Source organism: Lipotes vexillifer, unplaced genomic scaffold, assembly GCF_000442215.2.
Source record: "Lipotes vexillifer unplaced genomic scaffold, Lipotes_vexillifer_v1.1 scaffold738, whole genome shotgun sequence".
Classification (NCBI taxonomy): Eukaryota; Metazoa; Chordata; class Mammalia; order Artiodactyla; family Lipotidae; genus Lipotes; species Lipotes vexillifer.
This window is the reverse complement of record NW_006769699.1, coordinates 1,759,838-1,782,402: the sequence shown is the minus strand read 5'-3', so window position 1 is coordinate 1,782,402 and position 22,565 is coordinate 1,759,838. Positions and strand designations below refer to the sequence as shown.

General features: G+C 47.2%; 1 protein-coding gene and 1 pseudogene across 1 annotated transcript in view; both read right to left on the bottom strand.

Moving 5' to 3' along the window:
• Window positions 1–2,998: 2,998 nt before the first annotated feature.
• LOC103087501 (cyclin-Y-like) lies at window positions 2,999–15,915 on the bottom strand (annotated as a pseudogene).
• A 3,191-nt stretch (window positions 15,916–19,106) lies between these two features.
• Window positions 19,107–22,565, bottom strand: part of GAD2 (glutamate decarboxylase 2) — a 67,362-nt gene continuing 63,903 nt past the window's right edge. The window contains exon 16 of the mRNA XM_007445868.1: window positions 19,107–19,875. Coding sequence (XP_007445930.1) covers window positions 19,702–19,875 — 174 coding nt within the window. The 3' untranslated portion in view covers window positions 19,107–19,701. The remainder of the gene's footprint in view (window positions 19,876–22,565) is intronic.

Genomic DNA, 22,565 nt, shown 5'->3' with positions numbered 1-22,565 from the left:
ATATATATATATATGTGTGTATATATATATGTATATACATATATATATATATATATATATATATATATATATATATATATATATATATATATATATCCTTTATTTAACCAAGACTTGAAAAAAGGTAAAGTTAATGCTCAAATGTAGCAACCATATGAGCCTAGTTTTCTGAGATAACAACTCCCTTATATTCTCTGTGCACTTTATTTGTTTTCTGTTTTATAAGTCCTACCGCATATGTCTTTTTGTAAATTTCTTCAACCCCTTTATTGGGAAGATTCAGGTTAAAATTTTCAATAAACACTGCATATGAAATCAGTCAATCAATCAATCCTGGTTTTCTCCCAGAGAGTTTCGTGACCTCAGTCACTCATCTGTCAAGTGTGTATGTTGGACAAGATGCTCCCTAAGGCCCTTCCTAAGGGTTGTTTTATGCTCACATGTGCAGAACAGCAGCTAAGGGGGAAGGTGGTCAGGTCTGGCCCAGGACAGGATGGAGCCGGCCGGCTTCTCTCCTCGGCCAGGAGGGCGGCGGGTCAGTGTCAGCGTATCTGTGCGTCCCGCCCGCCCAGACCCGGCTCAGAGACAGGTAAATGTTCCAACGGGGCAGGAAGGCCTTTGCCTGGAAGCCGGAGGGACAACGTGCTGCTACCAAACCACTAGCTCTGTCAAGACTGTGGCGCAGCTAGTGGGTGACTTGGACAGAATCTATGGGCTCCAGACAGCGAGCAATACCAGCCTCCCAGGTGGGGCTCGGCCCGAGCACCCGAACCCCACTCTGTGCTCGAACTCCCACTCCCCTGCCTGCATCCAGGCCCAGCACCAACGGAGAAGATGTGCGGCGGGTCCCCGGAACACACACACAGAGCACACGTCCACACGAGCGCCCGGTGCTTGGGATCTGGGAGTTGATCTGCAAGGCATCCAGCCCGGGGGCTCCTCTGAAATCCCTAGCAGAACCCAGAGAAGGGGGGGACAAGTTTACAGTGGCAGCTGGCGTAGGCATATGGGATCTTAATTCCCTGATCAGGGATCTAAGCTGCGCCCCCTGCAGTGGAAGCGCAAAGTCTTAACCCCTGGACCACCAGGGAAGTCTCTGGTCTCCAGGCCTTTTGATGCTGGCAGCGAGGCCTGGGGCAAGGAGAGGAGACACTTCTTACCAGTGTCTTTGCTAACAGTGAATAGGATCTGGTGCCAGAGGCCTTGATTCTGCCACTCTGATGACAACAGCGGGAAGATGTGCAGGTGGGCAGGCACCTGATCAGGAGAGAAAGCAAATCTGTCTCCAGCCCACAGGGTCTCCGAGGGTCAGGGCCTTGCTCACCTGGTGAGCAGTCAGGCTCTTCCCCATCAGATCCACGGCCAGGATGCCATTTCCACACGTGGCCGCCACCCTTCAAGGTTGTCTTCCTTAGACTGAGCAGAAAGCCCCAGCCGTGGAACTGGCCCTGCCTGCTGGCTGAGGCCCCGCCCTCTGGAACCCGGTGGCACTTACCCCACCTGCCATCTTCTCCACTCCACCCTTCAGAGTTCAATTCCCCAGGCCTTCCCAGCACAGGAGAAGCTGGCGCCAGCGCTGAGGCAGACAAGACAGAACGTCCTTTGTCTCAGAGAGCTCACAGCGGGGAGGGGACGAACAGCTTCTGGTTGTTATTTGGCCACAGCAGCAAGGATCCATCAGAACTCGTTTAGGACCCATTATCACCGGTCAAGAAGGACTGAAATCCCTGAGCCCCGCGCTCTCTGACACCCCAGGTAAGATCCCCTTTGCTCAGAGACGCCCCCTGGCAGCTGTCCCTTCCTGAGAGCAGCAAGTTCCGTTTTCTGTTACGGGAGGGAGAGGTAGGCTCTAAACGCAAGAGAAGCAGCAGGTGCTCTCAGCCAATGGCAGGCAGAGAAATGACCAAAACACGAAGGCCAACAGCAAGCTGAGGTGGCAGGGAGGCATCAGTGCGATTCCAGAGGAGGTGGCAGAAAAGGCCACTGAAGGGATGACTTCTGAGCTGAGACGTGAATAATGAGAAAGCAGCAGCCATACCAAGACACCCAGTGACAGCCATGGCCTGGGCATATTCTGAGCGAGAAAATGTGCCTCAGATTTAAAAATGAGAATTCGGAAGTACAGAAAAAGAAAACCACGGTCCAGCAGGACCCCTGCAGGCCAGAGGACAGGCCGTGGCCTCAGGGGAGGGGACGGCTGGGGCCACCTATGAAATACCCAGAGTCCAGCCTCTCTAAAGCACTCAAGCTGAGACCTGATGGGAAGGGCGTCACCGGAAGCCGAGCCAGCGCTTCGAAACAGCCGCGCCTGGAGTCCGCAGGATGCTGTGAGCAGACTGGGCCCACCATTTGCGTGGTATCTGGAATTAGCAGCTATAAAAATAACAGTCCTATATGCCGCTCATGCTGGTAGGTACTGCTAAGCCTTCTTAAAAGGCTCAAAGGGTGCAGCTGTCTCCCCACCAAGGACAAGGCTCCGGAGATTCCGGTGACGGGTGGGACCTGCCCACAAGACGGTTTTAGGGGCAGCTGGAGACAGGCTGGGGCTGATGCTACAACCTTTACCAAGTTACTCTGCCCTCCTGACTCCAGCCCAGCTGGGGACTGTGGGTACCAGCTCTGCTCCGCCCCACCAGGGAGCTGCCCAGGGCGCGGGTAAAAAGAAAGCTCTGTGAGTCGGAAGCACCTAATATGAGGCAGCAGCGTTATGTTTCTGGGGGAAAAGCTACATTTGAGTTACTGTTCAGACTTCCCTGGCTGACTTCCAAAGTCTTTCATGTTTGCATGAGCATCTCTACCGAGGGGAAGGTCTCCCTAGCGCTGGGCCTCAGCAATGCCCAGACAGAAGGAAGGGGCGGGGAGAGGAGGTATGGAGGGGGGCGGGGGAGGGGGGAGGGCTGATGCACGGGGCGGGGCGACGGGGAGGACTCCTGAGTGGAACCCCCTCCTCCTCCAGGTGTATCCAGATCCCACACACGTTCCTTTCCCTAAGGCACCCTCAAGGCCGGCTCTTGTCTCGGTTCCCTCCGGGGCCACACTCGGGGTGCAGGGGGATGTGAAGACGGGGCCAGGGAGCTGAGACGACGAGGGCCATGCCGGGTCCTCGCCATGAGGGTGGCAGGGCGGGCTGCCTTCCACGGGGTGGCCACGGCAGGCCTCTGAGACGAAGTGACATCTGAAGGGCGTCGGAATGAGAAGAGTTTCTCACGCAAAACCGTGGGGGGAAACATGCCAGACAGAAATCACCACTCAGAGAAAGGTCCTCAGTCGGGGCAGGACAGGGTAACAGGAATCCCCTGGATGGAGGGGGCAGTGGAAAGGGGGTGCAGACGGATGTGTTTACATCAGGAATACGGTGCATCCCGTCCGGCCCTTTTCCAAGGAGCACTGAGCATTTTCTCTATTTAGATTTTGCACGTCTCTGAGGTCCCTGGAGCTGCGGCAACAAATTGCCACACGCTGGATGGCTTCCAACAGCAGAACTTGACTTTCTCACGGTTCTGGAGGCTGGAAGTCGGGAATCGAGGCATTGGCCACGCTCTCTCCAGGCTCCAGCGAAGACCCCTTCCTTGCCTCTCCCACACCAGTCTCTGCTGTCACTGTGTGGTCTTGTCCCCATGTCTCCGGTCTCCGTCTCCTTAGAAGGACACTGGTATTGGATTCCGGGCCCACCCTAATCCAGTGCGACCTCATCTGCAAATACCCCCTCTCCAAACAGATCACACTTGCAGGTCTGAGACTGGAATAAATTTGCGGCGGGGAGAAGACGCAGACACTATAGCACTTTTCTTGACAGGTTTTTCCCTGAGCAGGGGCACTGCGAGGCCTTGGAGTGCGGTGCTTAAACACAAGCTCTACGCTCTGGCTTCCTGGCTTCCAGGCTCTACAACCTGGTGAGTGCGCCCAGGGCAAGGCTGTCCTCCTCTCCAAGCCTAAGCATTCTTGTCTGGGAATAATAATAGCAGCTACCCCCTCAAACCACGGTGAAGATTACATGAGTTAACATATGCTAAAAAAAAAAAGAAAGAAAAACATATGCTAAGTGCTTAAGTTGCGCTGGGCACATTGTAAGGACAACGCTTGTGTTCTTCGGTTGCTTATACTTTGTTGCAACTTTGAATGGTACCTTTCCTCCACTATATTCTCTAATGGTTATTGCCAGTGACTTGGAAAACTATCAATTTGGGTATAGTGATCTTGTACCTGCCATCTATTAGAATTCCTAGTAACCATTTTCCAGTTGCTTCTCCTAGATTTTCCTGGTAGTAATCACATTAGCTTCAAGACACTAAAAAATTACCGAAGTATGACATTAACTAAATGACTGCAGAGCCCCATGAACTGACATTCAAGAAGCACCTTCTACACATTCTCCTCTCCAGAGACAGGCTCAGAGACTCTGCCACATTCCCCAATCGTGATAAAGACATGTGTCTACTTTCTCATCACGTCAGAACCATTGTCCAGACCAAAGCAATACAGGTTTACGAGGGCAGGGGCCACAGGTTTGAGTCCTGATCTATCCGCATTATGGGCGAAGCCTTGTAGATACAGGTGCTCAGTGTGTTGACTAACTTCATGAACAGACAATCTCCGATCAAAACGACTGACAGGACAGCCTTTCAGGCTGTCACACAGCGAGAACCCTGTCTCGTGCGGTGCTGAGATGAAGATGCAGAAACTCTCACCTGTGATCCTTCCTGTCCCCATACTTTCAGCCGTCAAAAGTCAGATGGGAAGAGCTAGGTGCAAGTGCAAAGCTGAGCTACACACAAGTATAAGACACAAGAGTCACACAGCTTAACAGTGACGGCCCGAAACCCAGGCCAAGACCAATGGGGCTGGCCCCAGATCTAACAGGGCTGTGAAGAAAATACTTTGAAAAAATGAAAAATAAAAGCAGAATTAAACCTTTTTTGGATTCCCAATCATAGGATGATCTGGTATCTTTTTCCTTACAAAAGCGCATGCTGGGAAACACTTTTTTATGTGGGCTCACTTTTTTAAAACAGGAGTTTAAAACTTGTTTGATTTAAAAAAAATAGAATCAATGCACATTAAATAAAAACTGATATTTAGAAGGTTACTAAAAATATGAGGCTGTACAAATGAAATCCAAGGCACCTCGTCATTATTTTACAACGACACGCAGTGGCGGGAACAACCTTGAAGGCACAGCTCCCTTGGCAGCAGAGCACCCGCGGAGCGCCAACGCCTCTTACCTCCAGCTTGTGGGCCCTCTCCCTGCTCAGGGCCTTAGAGGGCAAGCTCTGGTTGTTGGCTTCCGCCAGAGAACGAAGATCAAAATAATACTTGGCATAAACACTGGAGGGCACGTTGATGTTGAACTGGAGCAATTCGAGGAACTGTCGCTCCAGCTCGTTCCTGCAGAGAAAGACAGAAACGCACAGCTCAGCCGCCGTCCCCACCCGCGGCCCCCTGGGCAGGCTGCTGGACACAGCCAAGTCCACCGGGTCCAGTGCCCGGAAGGATGAGGCCTGATTAACTGGGATGATCACCAGAAAGTGCTTCAGGGCGACCCTGACACTGAGACTGAGCGCGTCTGTGCACACGCGCGCACGCGCGCGTGCACACACACACACACACACACACACACACACACACACACACACACACACACACACACACACACACACACACACACACACACACACACACGGCAGGCTCTGGCCTCACCTCTCCGCGTGAACCATCAGCTCAAACAGGGGGCAGAAGATGCAGTCGAGAGCTGTCAAGTGCAGTCCAGTGAGGGCGGACAGCAGCCTGGAGGACAGGCCTCCCCAAGACCTGGAGGACCGCCCTTCCCGGGAGGAGACGGTGGGGACACACTGACCGGCTTCCTCGGGACCACGGGAGGGGAGGCGGTTCCCCAGCCCCAGCACATACCCATCACCTGCAGGGCATGTGAGGACCCCCTGCTGGGCCCACCTGTCTGATCCGGCAGGTCTGGGTGGGCCCGAGAACGTGCATCCCTAACACTCCTGCGAGCTGCTTCTGGGCCTGCCCGAACGCTGAGAACCACTCAACGACAGCGCCCAGTCCATAAGGGAGCCAGCCCACTTAGAGCTGGATGAAGACGAACCACGGCGGCCAGAATGCATCTGAAAACTTCCCCAGTCTGCAGGCCTACTTCTCGGTAGTTACTGCGGGGAGGAGGGGGTGGAAGCGTGCTCGGCGACAGGTCTGTCTGGGAGCCCTGGTCCTGGGCCACCTCCCCGGGCAGCACCCCGGGCTCACTTCTGTCCTTTATCACAGTCTCCCCGCCTTGTCTCCTCGGAGCCAGAAACCGTGACATGTGATGGTGCAGCCTGGCCCCAGCTCAGCACCTGACACGCGCTTGGCGCTCCATAATTCCTGTTACTGAAAGGAGCGGACCAAGCTCAGTCTGGGCGGAGGGATCCAGGGAAAGCTTCCCGGAAGTGAGACCTGAACTGAGCCCCGGAAGCGACCAGCTCCGGCGGGGAGGAGCCAGGTGGGGGCGGGCTGCTTCTGGCGGGGGGGCGGGGCAGCCCGTCTGCTTCCGGTCAGGGGCCCCATCCAGCCGTCCGAGCCTGTCTAGCGCTGCTATGACAACGGGGGCGGGAGCACTGAGGCGGCAGGGAGGCTGGGAGGTGAGCAGGGTGGCTGGTCCCCCGATGGAAGCTCCCAGGCAGATCAGAAACCTCAGCAAGTCGTTATCGAAGGCCTGAGCGCCTCGAGGGAGAGACCAAGACGTCGCATCCAGGTCATTTAATCGGAGGGGCTGCTTCGATGCAGCTTCGAGAAAGAGGTAAAGCCCCAAATGTGTGTGTTGTGCTAAACTTTACACTTTTAATGACTTGTATTTATGCCTCCTTTACGTGAGACTTAAGAGGTCATCCTGTTAAATACTGGAACTCAGATAAGATTTTAGCAAGGTGTGTCAAAAATACCGCTAAGGCAGAAGCGCTCTCTCCTGGACGACCTGGGAGCTGCCTGTGGACCGACTGCCGCCCTGTGGCCAAGAGGCGCCACTGCAGATCCCATTCTCCAATGCCAGGAAGAAGACCTTGCTTTTAGTATAAACGTTAAGAGAACTAGTCTGCCCCAAATGGTATCTAGACACCACTGTCTCTTGTTGAGGGTATAACTAGGATTAAAGTCAAGAGGAATCTGGTTTTGAACAAGGTGACGGTTTCCCAGGGTTCCTTAGGGAAAAAACAGCCTTTCTGAATAATTTGTTTTTTTGAATGTTTCTGTTTAAGTTTGGGGGGAATAAAGATTTTAGAGCTGCTGTGTTTTCAAAATAAGGCAAGATTTAGAAAATAAAAATAATTCCCCAAATTTGAATTTTCAAATGGCAGCAGTACATCCTCCAGGGACATCAGACAGCTTGTTATGTGATAAACCAACAGAAAACTAACAGTGATGCAGAGAACGGGCTTGATGGATTTACCGCCCTCAAGGGGATAATTACAAAGAAATAGTCCTGATGTAAAGCTCTATAATAAATAAATTCAAGTCAATAAACAAAAAATATTTCAGAAATATTTTAGCTCAACGTTGTAGAGAAACCCAACTGAACTGATGCCATTTAGCAACTTGCAAATGGAGTAGTAAAGAGAGTTGTTTTCATCACCTAATGGCCTGTCGGCTTTTCAAGAAAAATGGGCTAGATTTAAAGACCAGCCACCAAGCAGCAATCCCACTTCTGGGCACAGACCCCAAAGAACAGAGAGCAGGGCCTCAGGGAGGTATCTGAACACCCGTGTTCATGTTCACGACAGTGTTACTCACAGCAGCTGAAAGGTGGAAGCAACCTACTTACTGTCTGGATGACAATTATCTTAGCAACTGTTTTCACCTTGAAATATAATCAAGAATTTTTTTATATTTTTATTTTATTTTTATTACTATCAAAAACTTCCTATTTGTCTTACTTTTTATAATAAAGAATGACAGATGCAGGAAGGAGTCGTACAGGTCTGCAGCAGGAAAAGGCTCTGGCAAAAGGCCCAAAAACACAAACAAGTGCTCCCAGGACAGCAAAAAAATGGGGTGCCCAGCAAACCAGCAACCAGAGGAAGTGGGGGCCAGGCTGAACAGGAGCCCGTAGTGGTCACTGAGTCCAGGGACTTGGATGTGGACGGGACACAGTGGAACCTGCTCCAGCTCAGAGCTTCCTCAAGGAAGCCAGACAAACAAGACCATAAAAATATTAGCAAGAATCGTGTCAGAAAGGCCTGTAAACCGTAAGGAACTATAAGAAGTTCAACCTGATTAAGTGTTTCCAAAACAGCTCCTTTCTCCCAAGAGGCTCTGACCCCACCTCCTGTACACCCAGCCCCCAGGATGCAGCTAAGTGTGAGCTCGGGATGGTGCCCTGAGAGAGGAGAGCACGCAGCCTGACCAGGACGCACAGGGGGACCCTGGGGACAGAACGCTCATTTTAAGCAGGTGAACTTGCAAAATGTGACAAAAGCAGTCAAATTTTACCTTATCTCTGCAACTGAACAGAAACAGGTAACATTTTAGCCCATCTGCTGCCTGTCATCGGTTTGCAGTGTGTACAGAGCTGGGATGAACCTCACCGGAGACGGAGAGCAGGAAGGGAAAGGAAGGTTCGCCTAGAATCCAGTTTCAGTGACCATTTTCACAAACCAGAAGGTGTCACCAGTACCTGTTCGGGACCCACAGGATGAGAACTACAGGTTTTTGCAAATCCTATCCGCCAGCACACAACAGACGTGTAGTCACATTCACTCACTCCACGCTGTGCACGTCCACAAAGGGTCGGGTTTCCTCTGCAGAGGCCCCCGGCCGCACTCACATCTCCACCACTGTGCTGTCCTTCAGGACCTGGCAGTGGTCCACGTTCCACTACTGCCTGGTCGTCCCACACCTTGGAGGCCAGCAGGATGTCCCCCAGAACAATCCGCTCCCAGTTGGCCGGACAGATGTCAATCTCTGCGTACGTTAGAAGGCTTTCGAGGTACACCTGGAAGGCACGAGCACGCCAGCGCCCGGTGCCCTGCCTTGTTCCCGCTGCACCCCTGCCAGCACATGCAAACCAACTCCCAGCTGTTCACTGCACTCCCCAGCTCAACTTTAAACAGGCGCTGACGGCCTGATCACACTTATTTTAAGAAGTCAAAGGCCTCAACGAGTCTGAGGCAAAATGGGCTGAGAGGCACACTCCGTAACTGGACATGTGGATGAGGCTGGGCCTTAGGACTCCGGGGCAGGAACATGTTCTAGGAGCCGCGGGTTAATTTCTCATTCTACCAACTGTGACATCAACACGCATTCAACAAACCACCAAGGAGCCAACAAGGAGAACAAAGTGTGTGAAGGGAAGAAACCGATTTTTTCCATCTGTAGTTGTTTCTAAATTAAACTTTTTATTTTTGAGGTAATTGTAGATCTATAGGCAGTGTTGATAAACCTATTTTTTTCATCATTATGGTAAAATACACATAAGATTTACCACTTAACCATTTCCAGTGTATAGTTCTGTGGCACTAAGAACAGTCGCCGTGCTGTGAAATCACCACCATCCATCTCTATTTCTAGAACTTTTTCATCTTCCCAAATTGAAATTCCATACCTATTACAACTCCCCAGTTCCCCTCCCCCAGCCCCTGACACCCACCTTTCTACTTTCCGCCTCCTGGCTATGACTATTCTAGGTACCTTACATAGGTGGAATCGCAGCGTATTTGTCCTTTTGCGATTGGCTTCTTTCACTGAGCATAATGTTCCACGTTGTAGCATGTGTCAAAATTTCCTTCCTTTTCAAGGCTGAATAATGATCCATTGTAGGTACAAACCACATTTTGTTTATCCATCATCCACTGATAGACATTTGAGGGGTTTCCTCTTTCGGCTACTGTGAATAATGTTGCTGTGAACGCTGATGTACAAGCATCTGTTCGAGCCTCTGCTTTTGATTCTTTCAGGTATACACCCAGAAGTGGAACTGCTGGATCAATGTTTAATTTTTTGAAGAACCACCATACTATCTTGCACAGCAGCCAAACCATTTACATCCCCACCGGCGATGCACAAGGGTTACAATGTTTCCACATCCTTGCCAACACTTGTTGTTTTCTAGGGTTTTTTAAAAAATTATTGTCATCCTAAAGGGTGTGAAGTGGCAGGCCTCTCACTGTCGTGGCCTCTCCCGTTGCGGAGCACAGGCTCCAGACGCGCAGGCTCAGTGGCCATGGCTCACGGGCCCAACTGCTCCGCAGCATGTGGGATCCTCCCGGACCGGGGCACGAACCCGCGTCCCCTGCATCGGCAGGCGGACCCTCAACCGCTGCGCCACCAGGGAAGCCCTGCTACTTGCTTTTTGAGGTGCTGGAAATTCTTTAATGGCCTGGGGAGACCAAGTCACTCTTCCTTCTCGTGGTTTGCGGCCAATGATTCATTCTCCCTGTATAAATGGAAGCTGGGAGGGCTTGGGGATGTGAGCATGTTAGCCATTCCAGTGAAGCCAAAGCTGATGCCCATGTCATTGGCTCTAACTCTGCTGGGTGCCTGTCTGAGGCAAGGATGCTCCCTGGGGAAACGGGTTTAAATAGCTACTGGATGATTCATCCCCACTGAGATAACTTACTTCCTCTTGTTCTTCCTTTCTCCTCAGCTACCCTGCCCAGTCCTCCAGGGTCTCTTTTCTCTGCAAAAGGGAAGGCTGAGTCTGTGGCCGAGGCCGCCTCAGTCCCCAGGCTGCGGTCCACAGGGATGAATCACAGAATGGCTTTCTACAGGGAGACGTGCTGCCACGTCCACGCTGCGTTCAGGATGATCTTCTCTAGGTGAGCGAAGTAGGATGAAGGGCTTGCCTAGGAAGCCTGGTCCTTACAGGCAGCAGGCCAGAATCAAAATATATCGAACACATACTGAACATTCACTGTGTTCCAGGCACGGGTTCTCTTCTCAGCTGAATCTTCACTATCATCCTAGGTGGTAAGTGCTAGTTTTGTCGTCACTTTACAGATGGAACTGAGGTTCAGAGAGGTTAAGTGATTTGCTCAGGGTCACAGAGCTAATCAGTAGCAGAGCTGGCATCTGAGGCCAGGCAATGTCTCCAGCAGCTGCCTTGTTGGAGGAATGAAAATGTGAGCACACAGATCCCATCTCTCCTGGCAGTAGGCCACCTCCTCCCTGAAATTACAGTACTCACAAGCACTCGTAACACCTACTAAACCAAGTTTGTGTTTATTTGGCCATGGCAGTCTCTGGGAAGGAAGTTAATGAGACTCGGTGCCTCAGTAGATGTCAAGGACAGGAAGAAATTTCCCTGGGACCCCTCTGCTTCTGTAATGAACACCTGTGGTGGTTTATCGAAAACGCTGGGCAGGTAATTTCAATGCTGCTTGGGTTAGCATGGGAATTGGAATCTCTTTACTATTACAGATGCAAAAAATATCAGGGGAGGTATGGGAATGGGGACATCTTCAAAAATCTCATCTACATTGGGGTAATATTGTTTTTACAGTCAAAACAAATCTCATTCATCATTTAGTCTTAAAATACTCACATATACCCATGATGTAGATATGTGTTAATTGCAGCTCATGAAAGGCCAGAAGAAAAAAAAAAAAAACCCTCTCTGATGTCCTTTTGGGATGAAGAGATTAAAACAATAATAGAAGCTTAGAGACTTCCTGGTGGTCCAGTGGTTGACACTCCACGCTCCCAATTTAGGGGGCGTGGGTTCAATCCCTGGTTGGGGAACTAAGATCCCTCATGCCGTGCGGCACAGCCTAAAATAATAATAATAATAGTAGTAGTAGTAGTAATAATGATAATAGCAACTTCATTTCTCTCTCCTTCTACTCATCTCCCTACCTATCCCCTACTGCAAACTTCCACTGAGAATTAACTGGGAAGGTAAGAATAAAGAAAAGAACTGAGTTTATTAAGTCATCTCTAATCAGAGTTTTCTTCAAATAAACAAGGACAGATGTTAAGCCAGGTGCTTTTTTCCTCAATGGACATTTCGATATATGTTGCTGAGAATTGTCAGTTTCTATGCGGTGGCAAATGGTGTCACATTTGTACATCTGCTTGAATCATGGACCAGGAAACACTATGTGAGGTACAAAAAGAATTGCCATTCTAATCACTGGAGCCTGGGTAACATCTAGATCGTGAAAGAGCCTGTAACTCACTCTCCTGTGAAGCCAACAGAGTGAAATGAAGAGATGCTTTTGATATTTCAGGGCCACAACTTCTCCATCTATCAAAGACTCATTTTGAAGGTTCTTGTTTATTTGAAACATCGTGAAAGATCTTAGGTTCTAATATCTTTAAGGGGTTCCCTGGGTAAAGTGCAATAAAATGCAAGCAACCAAGCACGAGGAGTCTAAATGCCAAGAGATGTTGGGATGTGTGTGGATTTGAAAAGGAAAATATTACTGGGGCATCAGTAGCTTCTCACAACATGTAGACTACATCACTATCCATGGTCTTTCAAAGCTTTCAGTCTAGCTTACAAATCTTCCAGTCAATTTAAATAACATTTATTATTAAAAGCTAAGTGTCATGAAATGGAGTTTGGGGGGTGGGGAGAATTGGAAAGGTTTCATGGCATTAGTGGTTCTCAGATTTGTGGTTTATAGGAAAAATGCAGTAAGCAGAGTTGCTAACTCTTTCTCTTGCCAAATAAGATATCATTGCTATCATTTTAGAAATGATAGGGCATTGATGAATGACAGCAACAATGAAATGCGTCAAGGGCATAATCTGAGATGAGAGACTGGCTTCCGCTGTACGAAACCCCTTCCTCATCGTGAACTTCTTATTCTGCTCCAAACTAGAGACATCTTCCTTCTCCCTGGGTCCTCGGGCCAGAGCTTGCAAAACTTTGAACGGACGATCTTTCAGAGTCTCTGCAGGTCTCCAAGCCTGTGATCAGAAGACCTGTCTTTGCCTTCAAAGTGAAACAGAAAGACTAGGGCCTCCCTGGTGGCGCAGTGGTTGAGAGTCCGCCTGCCGATGCAGGGGATACGGGTTCGTGCCCCAGTCCGGGAGGATCCCACGTGCCACGGAGCGGCTGGGCCCGTGAGCCATGGGTGCTGAGCTTGCGCGTCCGGCAACGGGAAAGGCCACGACAGTGAGAGGCCCACATATCGAAAAAAAAAAAAAAAAAAAAAAGTGAAACAGAAAGACTAGATTCACAGATGAGAAATGGCTGGAGAGCAGTTCCAAGGCAACAGGGATGCCAGTGAGTGGCAGGTGACACGGATGAAACCCTTAGAATCGCGGTGTATTTACTTGGGGGCCCGTGAGGGAGGCTTTGGGGGAAAGGTGAAACCGAGTCAGGGCTTTTCAGGGATAGTATTTTCTTCTAATGAAAATGGGAGCAGCTCCCTTGGATTGGGCTTCTGGGAGTGGACTAGGCGAGCCCAGCTGTGAGAAAGGGCCATAGCACCCTCAGGAAGGAGCAGGCCAGATCTGGGGTGATCCGATATATTCACTTCCTTGGCCTTTCGTTTATTTCTATCCACCCTCTCAGCCCCCCACATCAAAAGTTTTATCCCATCTTTGCTTTCACATGCAATCCTCTGCTCTCTCTATGGCAGAAAATTGTCCATTTGTAGATATTTTACCCTTTTAGAGCAATTTTTACTTGACATTTTCCTGGGAAATTGCTAGTGTACCAACCCCTTGGGGGCTGGAAGAACAGGTTGCAGAATGAAGGGCAAAGCTGAAGACATGGTGACAGGAGCACAGTTACTCCCTAGGGCCTCCGCAGCCTCCCTGCCCTGGCCTTTCCTCTTTCCAAGCCTCCCCACTTCATGGTGGAATTCAACAGGTATGCCTGTTAACCAACCAAGTATTCACAAGATGCTTTTGTAGCACCACTATTGGTGTTGAAGGGACTCGGCCCCTCCAGTTCTCCTTAAACTTGAACACTGAGCTAGTGTTTGCTTTTGTTTTGTGTCAATAACTGAAATAAATTAGAATTTTATTGTTGGACCACCAAGTCCATTAAATTATAATGGATGTGTGTGTGTGTGTGCACGCACTTTGATCTGTGTGGTTATATGTGTGGCTGTGGGTGTGTATATGTCTTATATTAGATACATAACGTATATATAAGTGCTGTTTGTGCTATGAATTCAGTTTGACTTTAGAAAATGGCTACACTTCTCTGAGCTTCCTTTGTCCCACTCATAAAATAAAGGCGCTGGATTAATATATGAAAACATCTGGCACATGGTAGCCTGTCAGTAAAGGTTAGCTGAATTAATTAATGCATCTAAGGACCCTTCCAGATTTATAAACCTGTCATCTTAAACCACCTTCTACCTACATCTTTCCTTTGGCCATCAAGTAGTCCCACCTCATTTCTCAGCTGAGGAAATGGGCTTGGCGGAGAACCACACCAGGGGAAGAGCCGGTGACGGTATGGATGGAGTGCCTTCTACCTGTAGGAGAGCACCAGAGATCGGAGAGTCATGTCAGGGCATGTGTGTGGTTATAGGGCGGCCAGGAAGGAAGGGTGATGACACAGAAGCATAAGAAACAGACTCTGCTTATGATCAACATTGGGCAAGCAGAGGAAAATGCAGGAGAGGACGTTTCCAGCCTCAACCTGTTACGTACGAATACTGCTGACCAAGAGAAAGTAGGGAATTCAGAGGTCGCTGAGCGCCGAAGGAGACAGCAAGAGCTGGTTTACAGAATTCACGTACAATTACCAGCGTTAGTGTAATAACGAGATTTGTTGCACGCTATTGGGTACAAAGCACTGCACAAACTGCTAACATTTTATTTAAGCCGCACAAGAATCTGTGAAGATTACTGTTATAACAATGTCCATGAAGATGCGAGGAGTTTCGGGACATTCTTCCCAGCCTGAGGCAACAATGGAAACCAAGGCACGAATGTCGAGCTGTTCCCTCTATATTTGGCTGGTGTCCATCGGTTCCCCTATAAGCAATATTGAAAATTTCCAGAAACTTCATCTCTTATGCCCTCCCCCCCCATTTGTCTGCTTGAAGTATCAATTCTGTCTCTTCACTCCAGAATAATACCTTTAAGGGCATCTCAAGCCCATAGGGCAGCCTGGACCTGATAAAGCAAATCAGGATACATTCCACCAGTTAAATCCTCGTGACGTTATAGCTTTTAACCTGCCTGCATTTCTTAACCTCTAAAATCACGGGAGGAAAGCCCCCCAGACATGTGATACCTCCCAGAATCACAACCCACAGAGGTCCAGGAATAAACTCGACACAACGGAAGATACACAACGGCCCACGCATAGCCCGCACGTACATTATACGATTATACGGCGTTGCATTGAGCACTGGCGTTGCATACAGCACGTCCCAGCTGTCCTGAAATTCATGGGGACCTCATTGGGCTTCCTGGGCACAGGCCATGGTCCATGGGTTTTGCTTTAGATCTGAGAATCCAGGCAATGAGATATTTGATATCATTATGGCATTATTATCATTTTACTTGAGATCATTGTATTGAGGACTTGTTAAAAAGGATTCTTTCTCTTTTACGGATTCGCATGAAAATTATTTGGTGTTGGGAGGACACGGTGGCGGGGGGGGGAGGATGGATGAAACAAGATTCAGGCTCCGAATTAGTAACTTTTGAAGCTGGGTGAAGCCTTCATGGGAGGTTATTATACTTATTTTTCCCACTTCTGCGTGTACGTGAAATTTCCTGTAATACATACATTTTTTGTTAAAGACTGGGTCTGACTGAAGGAGAAATCAGAGTGGTCAAGCAATATCCTGCAGAAGCGACTGTGGAAGTAGGAGATTTTTTTCCAGCAAAGACCCAAAGATGCTCTGAGCTCTGTGACAAGTGAAGGGCCCTTGATGCAGGCAATTCCCTAGAAATGAGCCCCTCACACGGCCTGCAAAGCCGGAAATACACATCCAGAGCCTGAGATACGTCCATGTTTACACATTTATTTGGATTTAGAGAAACAACACATAAAATACTTTGATCGTACACAAGTTTATATTTGGTAAGAAGAACAGGTTGCCATGTGTTTATGGTTTTTTTTTTTTTTTTTTTTTTTTTTTTTTTTTGCGGGCCTCTCACTGTTGTGGCCTCTCCCGTTGCGGAGCACAGGCTCTGGACGCGCAGGCCCAGTGGCCACGGCTCACGGGCCCAGCAGCTCCGCGGCATGTGGGATCTTCCCGGACCGGGGCACGAACCCGTGTCCCCTGCATCGGCAGGCGGACTCCCAACCACTGCGCCACCAGGGAAGCCCATGTTTATGGTTTTTATTGATCTCTGTCTTTAGTAACGGAGTGATGCTGGGGAGATGTCAATGTCTTTCGGAAACACTGACTGGGGACAGGACTTTGGCACAGGTAACTAATCAATACACAGCATTTGCACTTAGCATTTGAAAACAGGAGGGCACGTGCAAGATGATACCCGCTGTTAGGTTCCTGGGTTCCTTGTCCTGCTGCTATATTTACACCCGTGCTTTCTTGGTCCGTATTCTGAGGAGTAGCACCTACTCCCAATCTTAGCAGGAACAGCGCCTGCAACGTTGGCTATTTGTGACCCTCCATATTGGTTTCCTCTGTTCTCAGAGACACTGCAGTAGCATCCTCCTTGCATTTTGTGAAATCCCACAGTTCTCAAAGGAGATTTCTCAGCAGCGAGCGGAGCCGAGGGTATTCCCTGTGAGAGCTGAGGTGCAGGGCACACCGTTTAGCAGAGAGAGGGTGGGTGAGAGAGTTATGGGCACAGATGCGAACGTGGTTCTCAGAAAATCAGTACGGCTACCACACAGGAAAAGACACATCAGTAATACATTGTACAAGCTTTTACAGCAAAACATGTTGATTTGCAACACTGTAAGTTCAGATCTAAAGTGCACAGCCCCCATCTGAGGTGACGAGACAGTACTAGCCGTATAATAAAGGTAACACAGTTACACACACAACTGATTTCCTTTTCTTTCCTCACGTCCTTGAGACAGTTCAGGAAGTCAACACCATTTATGTGTCTCTGATGGAGACATACCACACTTTTTTTTTCAAGTATTTAAAAATAATAAACACAATGTTGCTATCTGAATGAAAATGGCCATGTCAATTGTGATTAAAGCTAAAGCCAAACTTTTCTAATATTTGTAAAGAATGGTCCCACATAAAGGCCTTTGGCACTGGGAATTTGGCTAAAGTTCAGAACAATCTCCCTTCCTTCCTTCTGTCCTTCCTTCCTTCCTTCCTTCCGTCCTTCCTTCCTTCCGTCCTTCCTTCCTTCCGTCCTTCCTTCCTTCTGTCCTTCCTTCCTTCTTTCCTCCCTCCCTTTCTCTTGAGTAGATTACAAACTTACTTTAAAGAATATTTATTAAGCTACCGGGACTTATCAGGCTTTTATTTACCTCCTTCCCTGGGTTATGGTTGGTAGCTTTTCACTGCATAGGATTGAGCAAGGCTCCCAGCAAACTTGGGGACGAACCTGGAAGGGGCAGGGGGTTGGGGAAACAAGCTCTTGGTAAAAACTCTTTTGCTGGAACTTCAAACACAGGCACAAATGTTCCTCCTTTAAGTTCTATCATACCATCAAGTGAAAAAGCAGCCGCTTCTGATAGAGAGTCTATAACCCTAGGTAGAAGCATCCTGGAGTCGAGAGGGATCTGTCCAGATCAGGGCACTGGGCTCCACCGTCTCCTCCAAGCAGGACGGCGGGTTTGGTAATTAGTGTCTCTGCCTCTGAGATGGGGTCTGTGGCCTGAGGCTCACAACAGGTGGGCAGTTGTGTGCTTATTCTCAACAGCTAATTTCTAGAAAGGAAAGGAATGCTTGGCCATTAGACGCAGCCTAGAATGGGAGCCTTGTTCCTTCATGAAATTCTGGGGCACAGATAAAGCGTTTTCTTCTAATAGTCATAGGGAATCCATTTGCTTCCTAGACAGAGAGGGCCCAAAGCCATGTTCATCTCAAATATCAACGTTTTCATATATAACCTGGGAGAGAGAATGTAGGGGCAAGCTCAGGAAGCTTTCAGGTGGTTGGATCCCGTGGTCATATTAGGGGCCTTTTCTATTTGACGGAGGATGGGGTCCTCTTTCCTCCCTCATACACCTACCATCTTCCTGACCACTGCTCTGACTGGGGCATACAGAAAGGATGAATGTTCTTAAATGTGCATCCACAGTCTGCATATATGGGTCCACTACCTCTTTGACTCTGACAGTCTGTGCCCCATAAATATCTATGGGAGCTCTCGTTAGCTCATGTCTCTCCATCAGGTTTGCAGGGGCAGAAGGATGCTTTTAAAATATTGAATTCTAAGGAGCATATGATCTCTACATAGTCTGGTCACTTTGGGTCTTGATGGGAGACAGATGATAAAAGAAGGTCTTAAGAGGCTGTCTCAAAATTCTAGGTGAGGAGCTCATTTCCTGAGAGGAAAATAACCACTAATGGAGTAGAAATTAATTATTGGGAATCCCAGTCATGGGGAGCTTAGCAGGAGAGACTTTTGTGGGTCGGAATGGGGAGTGAATGGGAAAGAGAAATGACCCAGGAGGGGAACGACTCCTTCCTGGGCAGGGACACTGCGGCATCCAGGATGACATCATTATTCTCACACAGCGATCTAAGGCCAAGTTTAATTTTCTGGGCTCACCACATCTGGAGTGTGTTTCATTCCTCTGCTCGGGCTGATTAGATTTTATTTTTATTTTCTCTAATGAATCCAAATGACTTAATAAAAGGATACTGTTTGGGAAGATATCTCAAGAACCAGCGTCAACCTTCTGTTCTAAACAGGCTGAACTGGAAAGCATAATAGAGACGATTACCCTAATTTAGTCTAAGATGAAGCGTGGCTGCCATGCCTACTGAGCGGGTCTACTAAGGTCCAATGGATGGAAAACTTAAATGGGAAGTGAGTCTTACTGTCGAGCTAACCAATCATTTTAAAGAACCTGCAGTATCCTTTTGTGTCTGTTTTGTAATACTAACTTTAGAGATGTGATAAGTCATGAAATGAACAGAAAGAAGGCATCATACCGTTTAAGAATTTTGTGGGCCTATGTTTCAAAATAACTTTGCTAAGTGTTTTATTGTGCCTCCGTTAAAAGAAAGAGAAAACAAAAACTGGCTTAGTTTGTAATATCTGCCCCTGCAGTTTGTATAACCCATATAAAATAAAAATCTATATGTTACAAAATAGGATTTCTTTTTAATATATATATTTTCCTTTTGTAAAGTTATATGTATTTAAATATATTTGAAATGTTGCTATAGGTAAATTAGAATTTTTTTTCTAATACTATGAAAAAGGCAAGAGTTTTTTTATTGTCAGCATACATTTTATATTTACTTTATCCTTTTCACTGCACCCCAGAGAACCTTTTATGATTCAGGGGCAATTTGGCACTATTCAACCCTACTACTCTGAAGTGAAAATAAAGTTTGATTTGCACACTATATTAAAAGTAAGGGAAGTATTTATAACAATTTTAAGCTTTTCCTTAGTGATTAGAACACAGCCGTTTGTCACTAATTATTAGAGAGGTATTCTAAACTTAAGAAAGGATTTTTAAAAGGAGCAAATGTTTGTTTGTTTCTGATTTTTAAACTGTACTCTACTTTGACACCACAATACAGAAATAGATTTACTTTGGAACAAACTACAAGTACATTTACACAGTGTGTGACAACTTAATTGTCTACCTAGAGAATTGAAACAGCTTAGTGAGCTAGGTTATTATAAATCTTGTCCAAGGCGTTCTATTTCTTCAATCAGGAAGTCAATGTCTTGGTGAGTTGCTGCGGGGTTTGAGATGACCACGCGGAAGAAATTGACCTTGTCTCCCAAGGGCTGGTAGCTCACCATTGTGGTCCCATACTCCATCATTCTGGCTTTAATCACTGGAGCCACCTGCGGAAGAGACCAGACCACGATGGTGACTGTTTCTCCTGGGGACTCTTCCTTTCATGAAAGAACCCAATACCAAGTAGCATTTCTAGTTTTTAACTGAACAGTCAGAACCATATTTGTCATCCCTTGAAGGAACTGCCTCTCACTTTTCTTGGGATCAGAGGGCTGGAGCCGTTTAACAGCTTCAAGATCTCGAAGGTGCTAAAAGGAATAATCAGTGGTAGGCTATCATCAGGAGCTTGACATCTTTTTTTTGTTTGTTTGTTTGCGGTATGCGGGCCTCTCACTGCTGTGGCCTCTCCCGTTGCGGAGCACAGGCTCCGGACGCTCAGGCTCAGCGGCCATGGCTCACGGGCCCAGACGCTCTGTGGCATGTGGGATCTTCCCAGACCGGGTCATGAACCCGTGTCCCCTGCATCGGCAGGCAGACTCTCAACCACTGCGCCACCAGGGAAGCCCTAGGTTTTTTTTGTTTGTTTTTTAGGAGCTTGACATCTTGACTTTCTACTTAGTGTTTTGGGAGACCAAGAAGAATCTGATGTTGGTTCCAAGGCTAAAGAATTTGGCAATACAACATTTGGGGGATGGGTTTTTTTCCCCCTCATTGGAAGTAATACATGGTTCACAGACTGGTTACCAAGATGTAAGGCTCACTATCAAGTGATGTGTGAAAATAAGCAGACTTTTGAGATCCTAAAGCTATTTTCCTTCTTGAGACCCTAAAGCTTCCTAGTTTCTTTTTATTCTCCTTTTGCATTAACTCAGTTTATAAGATGTTTTGTAATATATTATCTAATAATCATGAAGAATCAGCTGAGGCAAAAAGCTGCACCCACAAGGATTTAACATTACAGAATCAGATCACAGACAAGATTTTACCACATTTATGCCAGATGGATGATTACAGCCCTTGGTCCTCTACTGTGTATGAATTTAAGTTCAAACTCCAGTTCAGCACAACTGCCTTTTGTCACCAGCTCTGAGGACTCATCCAGTGCCCACCCAAATGAATCTGCAGCTCTGACAAGACCTACTTATTCAATATCCCTTGGCGGTACCACACATATTTTTACCCCTTCACACTGGTCCTCAGTCTCACCATGTCACACTTGTTCTCTTTGCTTAGAACTCCTTTTCACTTCCAGTTTGTATCCTATGCAGACTCCAAGGCTCCACCACAGTCTTACACCCACTAGGAAGCCTTTCCTGACTTCTGCAGTCCATTAGCATATTTTCTCTAAGTTGTAAGTACATGATCCTTATCCATAGATTCTGTCTATATTCTAATTTCCTATCATCCCCTCAGTTATAAGAAAATACACTTCATCTTTGTACTTCAACTGTAAGCTCCTGGAAGGCAGGGACAGTGTCCTTCACTTCTTTTATCAGGACAGCACTGTGTGCACATGGAGGGCTCCCTGAGTCCTTATTGACTATAAAAAGTGGCATAAGTGGAAGAGCTCCTAGGATGAGGCAAACATTTTAAATTATGTCCAGCTGTATGAAGGATCTGTCCACATATTGCACCACTGGAGTTTGTAAATATAACATTGATCTTTTAGGTTCGTTGCTGCAAATACCTAACCAGGATTGTAGATGTGAGGGAAGCTTTAGACTTACGTTAGATATTCATAGTCAGCAACTCAGTTCAATATGGGAACTATGCCTTCTATCACAGTTGTATTCATTTTAAATGAAGGATAGATTCAAATAGAATGGTGTTATAAACATGTGACTTTTGAATATCAGCACTTAGATAATCATTGGTTTGCAATGAGGTTTTAATCCTCAAAGTACTCAATGTGAAAAATCAACATGGTTCCCTATCAGGACCAATTATTTGTTAGTTATGAAAGCCAAAGCCAAAGCCAGACTTGACCTTCATGTGCATTTCACCTTTACTTCACATCCTGAACCTAATTTCCTCACCTAAAAATGAATGTGGTTGATGATTCCAACATTTAGATTTTCTGATTCTAGATGAGCACGTTCTTACATCCCCTTCTGCTCCTTCCTTATTCCACAAGGAGGTATTGTAAAGAGGAATGTTCCTGTTGGGTTGATCCTCTTTCACCCAAAGGATTAACGATGTATGCAGGGCATCAGGCTCATCCCAGGGAATAAATATAAAAAAGAATTTAAATATTTCAAGACTGGGATTAAGTTCTGAAAATGGATCTACTAGAATATTTTAGCCTAAGGACATGAAATGTATCACTTTGTGCTGTGAGGCATGGCAAGTCAGTGTGTTCCTGGGAAGAGAAATCCCAGATTAGAAAAAGAATTCCAAATCCATGTGTCTGCAGGAATTTAAGGAAAAAGATCACATAACTGTTCCTTAGTTTTATTTGTGCAATAAATCATGCTTGCTCTGTAGCACTGATAAAACAGTGATAATGCTTTACTCAGTGAATTAAATTCTGATTTCGTTTTCATAGGCAATCCAAGTAAGAATACACAGGAATGGGATTAATTATTAAGGACATTCAACACAAATTTTTGAAATAAATGCAGATCAGAAGTCAAAAGACTGACGGTAACAGCCAGCATCCCAAACAGGTTTTGGCAGAAAGTAAGTTTGAAACCCCGCCCAGTTCCTAAAGCTAGCTGGGTTGGCAGAAATCACAGCCATCTAAATACATATGGCTTTTGGTTGCTTCCAGAAAATGCTGATGAACTAAAATCAGCAG